Source organism: Muntiacus reevesi, chromosome 2 (assembly GCF_963930625.1).
Source record: "Muntiacus reevesi chromosome 2, mMunRee1.1, whole genome shotgun sequence".
NCBI classification, from domain to species: domain Eukaryota; kingdom Metazoa; phylum Chordata; class Mammalia; order Artiodactyla; family Cervidae; genus Muntiacus; species Muntiacus reevesi.
In genome coordinates this window covers 128,643,571-128,660,545 of record NC_089250.1, presented here as the reverse complement: position 1 = coordinate 128,660,545, position 16,975 = coordinate 128,643,571, and the positions used below count along the sequence as shown (strand labels likewise).

General features: G+C 35.3%; 1 protein-coding gene across 14 annotated transcripts in view; it reads right to left on the bottom strand.

Annotated features, from left to right (window-relative positions):
- Nucleotides 1-16,975, bottom strand: part of PCDH15 (protocadherin related 15) — a 767,128-nt gene that overhangs the window by 131,232 nt on the left and 618,921 nt on the right. For all 14 annotated transcript variants that reach the window (XM_065919987.1, XM_065919986.1, XM_065919983.1 and 11 more), the window contains 2 exons: nucleotides 3,212-3,321; nucleotides 833-973 (listed from right to left, as the gene is read on the bottom strand). In XM_065919987.1, the coding sequence (XP_065776059.1) occupies nucleotides 833-973; nucleotides 3,212-3,321 (251 nt within the window). The remainder of the gene's footprint in view (nucleotides 1-832; nucleotides 974-3,211; nucleotides 3,322-16,975) is intronic.

The following is a 16,975-nucleotide window of genomic DNA, read 5'->3' as shown; positions in this document are numbered from 1 at the left end:
TGAAGAAAGATTTGGGAGTCAAAAGATAGCTTAAATCTCCCACTTTTCATTTCCTGACAGTGACTTTTTTTAAAAAAATCACTTAACCTTTTCTTGTCTTTGTAAAATGGGAATAATAAATCTCATTTCCTAGAAATGGATGTGAATTAAATATAATGCTATGTATAAATTATAATAAATGTTAGTCATTCTTTTTGAGATGCATTTCCCTTTGCTCTCAGAAAATACAAAGTACCAGAAGCCACACAATTCAGGGAATATATAGTAATCCTGTGCCCATTAAAATTATACACTTCAAGGGGTTAAGTGTCACAATGTGATTAAGCTTTTTTTTTTAATGAACATATACTGACAATGATAGCATTTCAATAAGATTGTACAAAATTTGAAAATATTGTGTTATTACCTTGACATTTAAGGAGTATGAAATCATTTTCTGCATTGTCATCCTGTTGTTGTTTTATAGTGGCTAAGTCATACTCGACTCTTCACAACCCCATAGGCTATAGCCCACCACGCTCCTCTGCCCATGGGATTTTTCCAGGCAAGAATACTGGAGTGGCTTGCCATTTCCTTCTTCAGGGGCTCTTCCCAACCCAGTGATCAAACCTGTGTCCCCTGCATCAGTAGGTGAATTATTTACTTCTGAACCAGTGGGGAAGCCTGAATGGCCATGTATCGATACTTAAAGTGAATGAGCAATCATCTTCAAGTATTAATGAATGTTCTCCAATCTCCACTGAGGATTTTATTTTAGATATTTGCTATTTCATTAGAAAATAAGTAAAAACACCATAAAATTCATGTCAAATTCCTAAGTAATGCAACTTACTTTTTGAAGGAACTCGGAGGTTGGCGAGGACCACTTCCAGGGAATCAGCTTGAACTCGAAGTACATAACTTGTCCTTGTTTCATAATCCAGAGGGGCATTCACATAGATTACTCCTGTGATGTTATTGATTCCAAACTTATCTAGAATCAAGATACAATTCCTTGGTCACTCTCTTCATACTATAAGGGCAAATAATTCTCTTTAAAAATCACAGTGATTTCAAAAACACATATAATAAGAGTAACACATCAAAGTGACAAAATTAAGACTTTGGGAAACTCTGTTTCAGCTCTAGAAATTATCAACATTTAGTGTTTCCCTAAATGCATGATTGGAAATTCTAGGTTTTTTTGCGATTCTCCTGGAAACTGATGTTTCTCTGGTCAATTAAGTCTGTGAAAGAATATATACTGCATTCCTCACCATAGATACACATTATCTTCTACCATAGCAAATGCTTCTAGAAATCTTGTTTTAAAGAAATCCACTTAATTTTGTTTAAGCAAGTATTTTATGATGCTGTTGGATTATTATACTTTTTGTGATTTAATATATCTTATTATCCTTCAGATTTAGTGTTCTGTTAAGAATACAAGGGAACAAACATAATTTAATATGTTAGTTATTTTAAAAATATTATTTATTACTTTAAATATCTTAAAATATTTGACCCTGAAGTTTATTTTTTAGAATAAATTTGATCATACATATTTGAGTGATGAGCAGAGCACATTGGCAAACTTTATAATATCCTACCTCTTTCACTCTCTCTTTTCCTCACTTTGGTTTTCTCTACAGCATTTATAACTGCCTAAATACTAAATATTCACTAGCTTGATCATTGTTATTGTCTAGATCCTCTTACTGGATTGTTAAAATCTACAATGATGATAACGTGTGTACTCATTTGGGTCCAACTCTTTTGCAACCCCATGGACTACAGCTCACCAGGCTCTTCTGTCCATGGAATTTTCCAGGCAAGAATACTGGAGTGGGTTGCCATTTTCTTCTCCAGGGGATTTTCCCAACCCAGGGATCAAAACTGTGGCTCCTGCTGCATCTCCTGCATTGCAGACAGATTCTTTACCACTGAGACACTAGTTTGTTCACTTCTTTCTCCTTAATTCTGGAAGGTGCTGAGTACATGATAAATGCTCAATAGGATTAGTAGACTAAATTGACAAGCAAATGAATTGAATGTAAAAATAATCATTGTGGTGGAGTGAGGGTAATAAGTAGAACTACCTGTCTAAATTCAAGGATGAGAACAGATAAAATCACAGAGAAAAGTCATAAGAACAAATTGAGAAAACCATAGCTTCAGTCAGATGTAAGTTTAAGGCAAAAGGAAAGTCAGTAATATTTAGGGAGGAGGCATAATAGCCCAGGTGAAACAAAGAAAGTCAATAGGAAAAGTACAATATTTAGCACTTGCTTTAGGGGCAATAACTTTTAGTAATGGTTGGTCACTGAAATGGTTTTATTTATAAAAATTGAAAACAACTTTCATAATTTCCTTGCAAACTGCTTTACAATATTAACATCTCCTAATTTAATAGTGAAATGCATTTGTTTATGAAACGTATATTAACTTTTTTTTTTAACCATCTACAACCTTCCAGGCCATTTAACTCATAAAAGGGAAAACCAGAGGACAACTAACTGTGGGTAATAGGAAAAAAAAAAAAAGAATCAATATGCTAATATAAAACTGAGTCACAAACTTATTCCTATAGGCTAGCAAGCCAATCTGTTCCCTGTGAAAAGTGATTGGTAGACAAAATCAAGCTATTTGTTTACTTATAACTGTTGATTATATGTTTGCTTTACTGAGGAATCACACAAAATGCACATGAATTTTATGAGGCATGTGGCTCTTTGGTCATCCACAGTTATTTTTGTTCCTAAAATTTCTTCAGGATTAGCTAAGGTATGACACAGGTTAAGGGTTATAGATGGTACAGAACGGTGGTAAGAGATTACTTTAGGCAACGATTGTGATCAAAAGCTGAAAGTACATATGCATTAATTTTGAATAAATGTCATTAAATATCACTAAGTCAGAGAGAGGTGAAGGCTTTCAGAACTGGATATTGAGTATTCCCTAGTGGAAATTAATAGCCTTTGTCAATATAACTGGATTTTTAATCAGATTTAACACATAATTACATCTAAGTTAGACACATCTTATAGAAACATAAACAGTAATGAAATCTGAAATTTAATCCAAATCTAAGTTTATTGTTTTATGATGAAAAGTTTTAGTCATTAAACTCTGTGCAACCCCATGGACTGTAGCTTACCAGGCTTCTCTGTCCATGGAATTCTCTAGACAAGAATGCTGGAATGGGTTGCCATTTGACTAAACATATACTCACCCTCTTCATTTCCTGCAACAATGGAGTATACAATGCTCTGATTGATGGCTGCGGCAGAAATTACACCCACCATAGTCCCTCTGGTTGCAAGTTCACTTACTGGAGGAGGTCTGCAGGGTGCAAGAGAAGATAATTTATTTTTATTGTCCATTTCCTCATGGTGGACCTTTGTATTTAATAGTAGAATATGTTAATGTTGTATTTGTTATTATTTGAATAGTACTATTTTTGAACTTTTCAGCAAAATAATCACATTCAGACCCTAAATCTAACAAACCGTGTTCAAAATTATGCAAATGTTCTTCATTAAGAATGTCTTGTCATCTGTATATTACTGCTTCAGCATCTCCAAAATATTGTATAAAATTCATTTTGCTTGTCTCTGAAAAGACTTCTGAATAGAATGCAGTAGGTAGATACCATTTGCTATCTCAAGTTGCTGAAGAAAAATATGACTTTTACATTGGTAATATTAGCATATTTAAGCAAATGACCTTCAGTTTCTTTTTAGTCTAGTCCTTGTCCTTGCTCTACTATAAAACTTTAAGTGTCCTAAAAGTATTTGAATGGATGACATCATAAAATTAATATTTCTTTTGACTTTACTTATTTTACTGAACTTTAACCATATTATGCCCCCCATTCAGTGATACTTAATTTTATTTATTTAAAACATTTTATTGAACTATAGCTGATTTACAATGTTATGGTAACTTCTGCTACACGTAAAAGTAACTCATTATATGTATATAGTCTTTTTCATGTTATTCTCCATTAGAATTTATTACAGGATACGGAATATAATTCTTTGTTGTTATATAGTAGGACCTTGTTCTTTATTCATTCCATAGTTAGTAATTTGCATGATACTTAATTTTAAAAATATGTTTCAACAACATACTATCTCATATTCTAAATCTCCATTTTATTTTACAATATTGGTCACTGCAACTAGGCTATTAGAACTTTATCTTCATAAACCAGAGAAAATAATCCCACTCTTATAATTCACAGATACTGATAACATCCAGCTTCAACAGATTTAGAATATTCTTAAACATAAAGTTCTGAATCTTGTTATAGTCCAATCAATCTATCTAAGCCATCTGAATTCTATAAGATTTAGCCTCTTTTCTCAAACTGATAAGATAAATCCTACTGTCACTCTTTCATGTGGCCTTTTATCTTTTATCCTTCATTTTTATCACCATCTTCTGAGTTCTTCTAATCTAGATTACATTACACAATTATATATTGTACTTAATGAAGCCTTTTATAACAAATTCTGAGTTACCAATATAGTATGAAAAATTAATTACATACAATTCTTCATAAACATCTTGTCCAAAATATTATGCTATTTGCCACTGTACTCCATATACTGGACAGACTAAAATTACCTAAATGTAAAGTGACCTATCTTACAGATAACTACTATAGCACCTAATGGAGGTCCACATCTCCACTGCATGGTCAATAACTATTTCTTGATAAAGTATAAGAACTAATTTGTATAATTTTAATAAAATTAATTTTATCCATTTATTTACTTGTTTAATTTTACTTCTTTGCATATTTTCTGTCTTCTTTTTTAATAGCATCCAGGTATAGTTTTGGATAACCATATCTCCTTAATTATTAGTCTAACTCTTTTGGGTAGAACTGACTGACTCAATAGACATGAATTTGAGGAAGCTCCGGGAGTTGGTGATGGACAGGGAGGCCTGGTGTCCTGCAATCCATGAGGTCACAAAGAGTTGGACAGGACTGAGTGACTGAAATGAACTGACCAAATCCCCAGGGTATATGCACAGACACATTACCCAGCTCTGGCTAATGAAGGCATTTTACGTTTATTGCTCATACTCATGTGTGACAAATGTCTTATGCAAACTCAATGAAAGTCTTGACCAAGGATGTTACTGTAACCAATAAAGCATACACACAAAAAAAGTTTTTTGTTGGCTAGAATTTTAATGTTTTTCCCTCTAAGAAGGTTCTTGTTAATAATACCAACACAAATGAAATAACTAAAGGTTGAAAATATATCCACTACACTTTGATTAGTATTCTAAATGCTGTTATACTTGAAGCTGGGTAAACTCATCATTTCAGTTACTATTAGTAAAACAAAATTCTCCTGCATTTCTCTTTATATCTAGTATTTCAGTCCCTTGAAATCAGGAGTTCCAAGTAATTAAAAAAAAGTGTTTAGATAAAAAAAGGATACATTCACCTATGTAGGCACTTTTAAAGAAAGTTAGGTCTGAGATAACACAGTTTTGTTTTATAAGCAATTCATCTAGACATTGTCACAGTGTCACTTCAGTGAAATAGGGGTGACTTTTGTAACCTTGAACCTAAAATAACAGTTGTCTACCACAAAAAAGTAAGGCACTTAGAAAAGTGACACTAAGATTATTTTGATGGACTAATTTGATTATGAATAGAAATCTTTTGTATGATATTTTAGATTATAAACAGACATTGAGACTGATTGCTGTTTGCCACATTGGCTTGTGGTTGACCTCAGTGACTGTGAAATCATTAAACCTGGAAAGGATTAAAATTAGAGAGCTATGGAAACACATGATCCTCCATAATCTTCCACCTTAGTAGTCCTACTACCCTTGTGTATCCCTTTCTTTTTGTTGGAGGGTCAGACTGTGACTTGTCTCTAATGAACAGAATACAGCAAAGAAGATGGGATGCCACTTCAGTGATTATGTTACATAAAATTATAACTTTTCATTCTTGCTAGTAGACTCTGACTACCTCCCTTGCTGGATTTAATGAAGCATGTGACCATGTGAGATGGTGAGTTCTGATCAATAATCAGCAAGCAACTGAGACCCTCACTCCAACTTCCACGTGGAACTGAATCCAATCAACAAAAGCATGAACTTGGAGGTGGACCGTTCCCTTGTTAAGCCTCAGTGATAGTCTAGCCCCAGACAACATCCTGACTAAAACCTGGGTAAGAACGTGAAAGGTTCTTACAGATAACACATTCCTGATCTACAGAAACTTAAAGATGCTAAGTGTGTTGTTTTAATTCATTACATTTTTTTTCAAGAATTGAAAATCTTTTTTTATGTACAACAATAGCTCCAAATGATACCAACAGTCCACTTTATGGACACATCAGACTAGGAGGAACTCCCCCATATGTGCCCAAGAAGTAAAGATAAAAATATTTGTGCCAAATTCTACTAGCAAAACATTACATAAATATTTAATATCCATCACAAGAAAAATCAATACATTGTGGCATACTATCACAGTAGATCTTATAAGTGGAAATTAATAAAATGAAGCTACATACATGAACATGAATAAAGAAAAAAAAAAACTGTGTTGAGTATAAAAAATAAAAGTTCCAGTAGGTTATATATAGTATGATAATATTTATATAAAAGTTAAAACATGCTAGTAATATATATTGCCTATGGATTTATACATATGTTGTAGAAGTATAAAATTGTGATTGATTTTATAAATACCAAATCTAGTGCAGTAATTTTGAAAGGGACAACAGATCACAATAGCAAAATGTTAACAGTCTGCAAACATAGCATGGTAGGTAATTACATGAATATTTTTATATTATAAATTTCAGAATAGAAAAATGTTATTCAACTTAGTGATTTAAAATACATGTGTGTTAAAATGAAGTCACACTTGCAAAAGCTCTGGATGAAAGTAAAAAGTGCTCTGAAATTAAGTATTCATGATCAGGGGCACGATGGAAACCTGTTTTCTTTATCTACTTGATTCTCTTTGGGATGGAGGCAGGGTCAATTTGAAGCTCAGTGCATCAGGGCCCAGACATTCTGGATCAACATGATCAATGTCCATCCTTGACTCAATTCCAAAGGTCAGAGAAGGAACGTAGGAGGGAGTATGGAAGGGAGTGTGTTCATGATGGAGGTGGTGAAAGCAGAGTGAAGGGTGGGACATCTTGAGTCATCTCTAGTCCTTATAGCTTCTTTCCACTTGAGCCCCTTGCACAAGGAGGGAGGCAGTATATCACAGAGTATGCAGGACCTGTTACAGTTTCCACCACCTGTGGAGTAAGTGACTATGAGACTGATCACCAATACCATTTTGAAGCCCAGGAGGAAAGCCACAAAGATAAAGGCAGGCATTTCTGGACCTGTGCTCCCAGTGGGTTTGTATATGTCCTGCATTGCTGTGGACACTATGAGGCTGGCCTGGATGGGAGACTGGGTCTCATGCTGCATGCTGCACCTTACAGGTAAGTACACATTCAGACTCCTGCACTGAGACATTCAACAAATGCAAGCTATACAAGGTGTAGGTCCCATCACTATTCTGCTTGGACAGAGGTTGCACAGCTCCCTTGAACATATGGCAGTTCTCGAACCAGCTGAGATATACATTCTGTGGATAGAATCTCTGCACATGGCAGGTAACTGCCACTCCATCCAAGGAGTGTGAAGACTGGGACACAGTCACTATAGAGGGGATTGTCACAGCCCAGAGAAAGCAGAAAATTGCCATAGGAAGTTCACCATGGGAACCAGCAAGCTCCCTAAAGATAGGGGTCCTCTGCCCAGGGCCTGCCACAGAGGAGTTAGGTGTTGGTTAACAAATACATGCATAAGTAAGTGCTTGAGTGAATGCATGCTTGGATGGAAGCAAAGAATGATGAAGCCATCTTAATCTTTCCTTTCTTTTCTACTGTGGACATTCAATAGAAAAAGATGAACCTGAATTTCATTTAAGAACCTCTGAATCAGCTGACTTACTCTATAACTTGATACAACTTCCTAACTTCTAATCTTTTTTAAAAAATTTTTTATTGAAGGATAATTTCTTTACAGAATTTTTTTTTTGTTTTCTGTCAAATCTCAACATGAATCAGCCATAGTTACCCTCCGTTTAGAACCTCCCTCCCATCTCACTCCCCATCCACCCCTCTAGCTGATATAGAGTCCCTGTTTGAGTTTCCTGAGTCGTATATCAAATTACCATTGGCTATCTACTTTACATATGGTAATGTAAGTTTCCATGTTACTCTTTCCATACATCTCACCCTTTCCTCCTCTCTCCCCATTTTCATAAGTCTATTCTCTATGTCTGTTTCTCCACTGCTGCCCTGTAAATAAATTCTTCAGTACCATTTTTTCTAGATTCCATATATGTGTTAGAATATGATGTTTATCTTTCTCTTTCTGACTCACTTTACTCTGTATAATAGGTTCTAGGTTCAGCCACCTCATTAGAACTGACTCAAATGCATTCCTTTTTATGGCTGAGTTATATTCTATTGTGCATATGTACCAATGGAGTTGTATGAGCATATATGCAATGAGTTGTATGAGCTGCTTGTATATTTTGGAAATTAATCCTTTGTCACTTGTTTCATACACTATTTTCTCCCATTTTCTGAGGGTTTTCTTTTCACCTTGCTTATAGTTTCCTTTGCTGTACAAAAGCTTATAAGTTTAATCAGGTCCCACTTGTTTACTTTTATTTCCTTTATTCTAGGAGGTGGGCCAAAGAGGATCTTGCTTTGATTTATATCATCGAGTGTTCTGCCTATTATTTCCTCTAAGAGTTTTATAGTTTCTGGTTTTACATTTAGGTCTTTAATTCATTTTGAGTTTATCTTTGTGTGTGGTGTTAGGAAGTGTCCTAATTTCATTTTTTTACTCATAGCTGTCCAGTTTTCCCAGCACCATTTATTGAAGAGGCTGTCTTTGTCCCATTGTATATTCTTGCCTCTTTTGTCAACAATAAGGTACCCATAGGTGTATGGGTTTATTTCTGGGCTTTCTATCTTGTTCCATTGGTTTATATTTCTGTTTTTGTGCCAGTACCATACTATCTTGATGACTGTAGCTTTGTACTATAATCTGAAGTCAGGAAGGTTGATACCTCCAGCTCCATTCATCTATCTCAAGACTGTTTTGGCTATTTGGGGTCTTTTGTGTTTCCATATGAACTGTGATTTTGTTGTTGTTGTTGTTCTAGTTCTGTGGAAAATGCCCTTGGTAATTTAATAGAGATCACATTGAATCTGTAGATTGCATTTGGTAATATAGTAATTTTCACAATATTGATTCTTCCTACCCAGGAACATGGAATATCTCTCCATCTGTTTATGTTGTCTTTTTTTATTTCATTAGTGGCTTATAATTTTCTGTATACAGTTCTTTTGTCTTCTTAGGTAAGCTTATTCCTAGATATTTAATTTTTTTTTTTTTTGCAACGGTGAATAGGATTAATTCCTTAATTTCTCTTTCTGATTTTTCATTGTTCATATATAGAAATGCAAGTGATTTCTGTGTACTGATTTTGTATCCTGAAACTTTGTTAAATTCACTGATTACCTCCTGTAATTTTTCGATACTATCTTTAGGGTTTTCTATGTACAATATCATGTCAGCTACAAACAATGAGAGACTCATTTCTTCTTTTCTGATGTGGACTCCTTTTATTTCTTTTTTTTTTTTTTCCCCTCTGATTGCTGTGAGTTAGGAAATCCAGAATTATGTTGAAAAATAGTGATGAAAGTGGACACCCTTGTCTTGTTCCTGATCTTAGTGGGGATGCTTTCAGTTTTTCACCATTGAGAATGATGTTTGCTGTAGGCTTATCATATATGGCCTTTACTATGTTGAGGTAGGTTCCTTCTATCCCCATTTTGTGAAGAGTTTCAATCATAAATGGGTGTTGAATTTTGTCAAAGGCTTTTTCTGCATCTATTGAGATTATCATATGGTTTTATCTTTCAGTGTGTTAATATGGTGCATCACATGGATTGATTTGCATATATTGAAGAATACTTGCATTCTTGGAATAAACCCAACTTGATCATGGTGTATGAGCTTTTTGATGTGTTGCTGAATTCTGTTTGCTAACATTTTGTTGAGGATTTTTGCATCTATGTTCATCAGTGATATTGGCCTGTAGGTTTCTTTCTTTGTGTTGTCTTTGTCTAATTTTGGTATCAAGGTGGTGGCGGCCTGGTAGAATAAGTTTGGAAGTGTTCCTTCCTCTGCAATTTTTTGAAAGAATTTTAGAATGATAGGCATTAGCTCTTCTTTAAATGTTTGATAGAATTCTCCTGTGAAGTCATCTGGTCCTGGGCGTTTGTTTTTTGGGAGATTCTTGATCACAGTTTCAATTTCAGTGCTTGTAATTGGGTTGTTCATAATTTCTGTTTCTTCCTGCTTCAGTCTTGAAAGATTGAACTTTTCTAAGAATCTGTCCATTTCTTCCAGGTTATCCATTTTATTGCCATATAGTTATTCATAATAGTCTCTTACAATCCTTTGTATTTATGTATCATCTGTTGTAACCTTTTTTCATTTCGAATTTTGTTGATTTGATTCTACTCTCTTTTTTTCTTGATGAGTCTGGCTAAAGGTTTGTCAATTTTGTTTATCTTCTCAAAGAACCAGCTTTTAGTTTTATTAATCTTTACTATTGTTTCTTTCATTTCTTTTCATTTATTTCTTCTTGGTTCTTTATGATTTCTTTCCTTCTACTAATTTTGGTTTTTGTTTGTTTGTTTGTTCTTTTTTTTCCAGTTGCTTTAGGTGTAAAGATAGGTTGTCTGTGCGATGTTTTTCTTGTTTCTTGAGGTAGGATTGTATTGCTATAAACTTCCCTCTTAGAATTCCTTTTGCTGCATCCCCTAGGTTTTGAGTTGTCATGTTTTCACTGTCATTAATTTCTAGAATTTTTTTGATATCCCTTTTGATTTCTTCAGTAACTTGTTGGTTATTTAGAAATGTGTTGTTTAATCTCTATGTGTTTTTGTTTCTTACTTTTTTTTTTTATTCTTGCAATTGATATCTAGTCTCATAGCATTGTGGATGGAAAAGATGCTTGATATGATTTCCATTTTCTTAAATTTACTGAGGTTTGATTTGTGAACCAAGATGTGATCTATCCTGGAGAATGTTCCATGTGCACTTGGGAAGAAGGTGTATTCTTCTGCATTTGGATGGAATGTCCTGAAGATATTGAGATCTACCTCATCTAATGTATCACTTAAGGCTTGTGTTTCCTTATTAATTTTCTGTTTTGATGATCTGCCATTGGTGTGAGTGGGGTGTTAAAGTCTCCTGCTATTATTGTGTTGCTGTCAATTTCTCCTTTTATGTCTGTTAGTGTTTGTCTTATGTATCAAGGTTCTCCTTTGTTGGGTGCATAGACATTTACAATTGTTGTGTCTTCCTTTTGGATTGATCCCTTGACCATTATGTAGTGTCCATCCTTATCTCTTGTAATGTTCTTTATTTTAAGGTCTATTTTGTGTGATATGAGGATGGCTACTCCAACTTTCTTTTGTTTCTCATTTGCATGGAATATATTTTTCCATCCTCTCACTTTCAGTCTATATGTATCTTTAGGTCTGAGAGGGTTTCTTGTAGACAGCATACACATAGGTCTTGTTTTTTATATCCATTCAGCCAGTCTGTGTCTTTTGGTTGGCACACTTAATGTATTTACATTTAAATTGACTATTGATATATATGCTCCTATTGCCATTTTCTTAATTGTTGGGGGTTAATTTTGTATATCTTTTTTTCTTCTCTTGTATTTCTTGACTATGTAAATCCATTTAACGTTTGTTGTAAAGCTGGTTTGGTGGTACTGAATTCTCTTAACTTTTGCTTGTCTGAAAAGATTTTTATTTCTCTATCAATTTTGAATCCTTGCTGGGTACAGTAATCTTGGTTGTAGATTTTTCCCTTTCAGTACTTTCAATATATCCTGCCATTCCCTTATGGCCTGCAGAGTTTCTGCTGAAAGATCAACTGTTAAGTGTATGGGGGTTTACCTCTATGTTACTTGTTGCTTCTCCCTTGTGGCTTTTAATATTCTTTCTTCGTGTTTAGTCTTTGTTAGTTTGATTAGTATGTGTCTTGTTGTATTTTTCTCCTTGGGTTTATTCTGTATGGGACTCTTTGTACTTCTTGGACTTGATTATTTCCTTTTCCATGTTGGGGAAATTTTCAACTATAATCTCTTCAAATTTTTTCTCATGCCCTTTCTTTTTCTCTTATTCTGGGAACCCTATAATTCAAATGTTGGTGTGTTTGATATTGTCTCAGAAGTCTCTGAGACTATCCTCAGCTGTTTTCATTCTTTTTATTTTATTCTACTCTTCAGAAGCTATTTCCACCATTTTATCTTGCAGCTCATTGATTCATTCTTCTGCTTCAGACATTCTGCTATTGATTCTTTCTAGAGTATTTTTAATTTCAGTAATTGTGTTGTTTGTCTCTGTATGTTTTTTCTTTAATACTTCTAGGTCTTTGTTAATTGTTTCTTGTATTTTCTCCATTTTGTTTTCAAGGTTTTTGATCATCTTTACTATCATTATCCTGAATTCTTTATCAGGCAGTTTGCCTATTTCCTCTTCATTTATTTGGACTTCTGTGTTTCCTGTTTGTTTCTTCGTTTGTGTAGTATTTTCCTGCCTTTTCATTATTATCTTTTTTTAAAAAAAACTTATTGTGTTTGAGGTCTCCTTTTCCCAGGCTTCAAGTTTGAATTCTTTCTTCCTTTTGATTTCTGCCCTCCTAAGGTCGATTTCTGGGTCAGGAAGATCCCCTGGAGAAGGAAATGGCAATCCACTTCAGTACCCTTGCCTGGAAAATCCCATGGATGGAGAAGCCTGGTAGGCTACAGTCCATGGAACTGCAGACAGTCAGACACAACTGAGCTACTTCACTTCACTTCAAGATTGGTCCAGTGGTTTTTGTAAACTTCTTATAGGGTGGGATTTGTGCTGAGTTTTTGTTTGTTTGTTTTGTTTTTCCTCTGATGGGTAAGGCTGAGTGAGCTGGTAATCCTGTCTGCTAATGACTGGGTTGTATTTTTGTTTTGTTTGTTGTTTAACACACCTGCACAGGGTGCTACTGGTGGTTGGGTGATGCTGGGTCCTGTATCCAAGTGATTTCCTTTGTGTGAGTTCTTACTATTTGATATTCCCTAGGGTGGAAACAGTGTCAGGCTTTATTTTGGGGGGGCTCCAAAATCACTGTAGATGGTGACTGCAGCCATGAAATTAAAAGACGCTTACTCCTTGGAAGGAAAGTTATGACCAACCTAGATAGCATATTAAAAAGCAGAGACATTACTTTGCCAACAAAGGTCCATCTAGTCAAGGCTATGGTTTTTCCAGTGGTCATGTATGGATGTGAGAGTTGGACTGTGAAGAAAGCTGAGTGTCGAAAAATTGATGCTTTTGGACTGTGGTGTTGGAGAAGACTCTTGAGAGCCCCTTGAACTGCAAGGAGATCCAACCAGTCCATCCTAAAGGAGATCAGTCCTGGGTGTTCATTGGAAGGACTGATGCTGAAGCTGAAACTCCAATACTTTGCCCACCTCATGTGAAAGTTGACTCATTGGAAACGACCCTGATGTTGGGAGGGATTGGGGGCAGGAGGAAAAGGGGACGACAGAGGATGAGATGGCTGGATGGCATCACCGACTCGATGGACATGAGTCTGAGTACACTCCGGGAGTTTGTGATGGACAGGGAGGCCTGGCGTGCTGTGATTCATGGGGTCGCAAAGAGTAGGACACGACTGAGTGACTGAACTGACTGACTGACTGAGGATTAGTTCTCTGGTAGTCTAGGGTCTTGGACTCAATGCTCCCACTCCAAAGACTCAGGGCTTCATCTCGAGTTTTGTACAGTTCTATATATTCTTTTCCACTGGTAAGGTACTCCTGTCCGCTCTCAGCTGGTGTTCTGCATGCACTTCTGTCTGTTTTAATTCATTACATTTGTAGTAGCATTGTTATGGTGCAATAGAGAAGTAATACACGTGGTTTGAAGAAAAAAGCAATTATTGTTGACTTACTATAGATGAAATTTCATACAACTTGTTGATATAACATACATTTGTCACAGTGTGATCATTTTCAAATACTGAATTTTTTTCTGTGGAAATAGACACTGTTTACTTATCTACCTTGTTACTACATGAGGTAAGAACTAAACCTTATACTTTCCATAATTAATTTATAACTGGATCCTTATAAAGTACATAAATATAAAAAATCTACAGTTAATTTTCCCTTAGCTTTGACATTATAAAAAATACCATTTCTCATTACAAAGTCTAAATAGGAAATATTTTATGCATATTTTCATACAATCAGAATGAAAATAATTAATACTAGGAAAAAGCTACTGGCATAGTTTCAGAAGGAATTTAAATCTTATGTCCAACACTAAAATCATTTAAATTTCTATTTGTTAGTAAAGGTTTAAAACAGATTTACTTCTAGACAAAATATCTCATTAACCTTTGTCTTAATTGTGTCAACACACTTCTTTCTATCAGAATCAAACATATAAAAATTCAGTTTTCCCCTAGCTAGGATTAAAAGAACCTTTATAATAATGAGCATTAGATCACAAAATTTCAACTCTTCTATTTATTGCCAGACAGAGGCCATTTTATTTTTGTTTTATGCCGTAGTAACTACCAGTTGCACGATGGGGCAAATTATATATTCCCTTTGGAGTCACATATAACTTGAATATAAAATGTAGTATGTGTGTGTGCTTAGTCACTCAGTCCTGTCTGACCTTTTGCGATCTTGTGGACTGTACCCCACCAAGCTAATATGAAATGTAGAAATTGGTGTAAATCAGGATGCATAAAATCAGATGTCAGAAAGGATAAGAAAATAACAATATTGAATGAAATGGACATAAATTAAGGGGAGAAAGATGAGAACCTGAAATTCAAGAATTCTACTTTTTAAAACTAGATTTACTGCCAACATAATTGAAACAATGCCCTCTAACTCTAAAAGACACTTGAAACAGCTAGGGCTCAAAAGTGAAAATATACAGCTTACTGATGAAGCTTAAGAGTCAAAAGAGCAACTGGGCTCCTGTTCCTCAGAAAAATGATTGTTGAGAGGATGCTAAAGGAAATGGTTATACCTTAGATAAGCACACAAGTTGACCCTGGGGAGATTAATGGTTTTACATTTTTTAAATGCCTTAAGGAAGGGCCTTCAGTAAGTTTGTTCATTTGTTTGTTTTAACAAAGCTTGAGCTGAATCAGGCTTCATATCCACATGTCCTGACATTTTCCTGATGAGAACACTGGGTACTATTTTTCCCTCAAGTACAACACTTGGCCATAGTTTACATCAGGTTTCTTTCCTTTTTTCTTTTTTTTTTTCTTTCAGCCACTCTATACAACATGTGGTATCTTAGTTGCCAGGCCAGGGACTGAATCCCTGCCAGCCATAGTGAAGGCACAGAGGCTTAACCACTGGCCTGGACCACCAGGGAAGGGTTTCATTCTTTATGTTGCACAGTTCTGTGGGTTTGGACAGAGGTTAAAAGTCATATATTCACCATTATATTATCATACAGAATAGTTTCAATGACTGAAAATCTGTTCCCCATTTGTCTATCCCCATTGTTGATGTTGTTCAGTCGCTAAGTCATGTCCTACGTTTGCAACCCCATGGACTGCAGCACATCACGCTTCCCTGTCCTCTAACATTTCCTGAAGTTTGTTCAAATTCAGTCCATTGAATCGGTGATTCTATCTAACCATCTTATCCTCTGCCACCCTCTTCTCTTTTTGCCTTCAATCTTTCCTGGCATCAAGATCTTTTCCAATGAGCTGGTTCTTCGCATCAGGTAGCCAATGTATTGGAACTTCAGTACTGGAACTTCAGCTTCATTTGAAACACAGTGCTTCTAATGAATATTCAGGGTTGATTTCCTTTAGATTTGATGGTTTGATCTTCCTGCAGTTCCAGGGACTTTCAAGAGTCTTCTCTAGCACCACAATTTAAAAGCATCAATTCTTAAGCATGCAGCCTTCTTTATGGGCCAACTCTTACATCTGTATGTGACTACTGGAAAAATCATAGCTTTGACTATGTGGACCTTTGTCAGAAAAGTAATTTCTCTGTTTTTTAATGCACTGTCTAATTTCCTTCCAAGGAGCAAGCTCGTCTTTTAATTTCATGGCTACAGCCACAATTCACAGTGATTTTGGAGCCCAAGAAAACAAAATATGCCACTGTTTCCACTTTTTCCACTTCTACTTGCAGTGAAGTGATGGGACGGGATGACATGACCTTATTATTATTTTTTTTAATGTTGAATTTTAAGCCAGTTTTTTTCACTCTCCTCTTTCATCATCATAAACAGGCTCTTCAGTTCCTCTTCAATTTCTGTCATTAGTGTGGTATCATCTGTACATCTGAGGTTCTTGATATTTCTCCCAACAATCTTCATTCTAGCTAGTGATTCATCTGGCCTAGCATTTTACATGATGTACTCTGCAAATAAGTTAAATAAACAGGGTGACAATACACATCCTTGACGGACTCCTTTCCCAATTTTAAACTGGTCCATTGTTCCATATTCAGTTCTAACTGTTGCTTTTTGATCCATATACAGATGTCTAAGGAGACAGGTAAGGCGGTCTGGTATTCTCGTCTCTTTAAGAATTTTCCACACTTAGTTTTGATCTACACATTCAGAGGCTTTAGTGTAGTCAATGAAGCAGAGTAGATGCTTTTTTTTGAACTCCCTTGTTTTTTCCAAAATTCAACAAATGCTGGCTATATGATCTCTGTTTCCTCTGACTCTGAAAACCAGCTTATACATCTGGAAATTCTTGGTTCACAGATTCTTGAAGCCTTGCTTGAAAGATTTTGAGCATTACCCTGCTAGCATATGAAATGAGTGCAATCGTATGGTAGTTTGAACAGTCTTTGGCATTG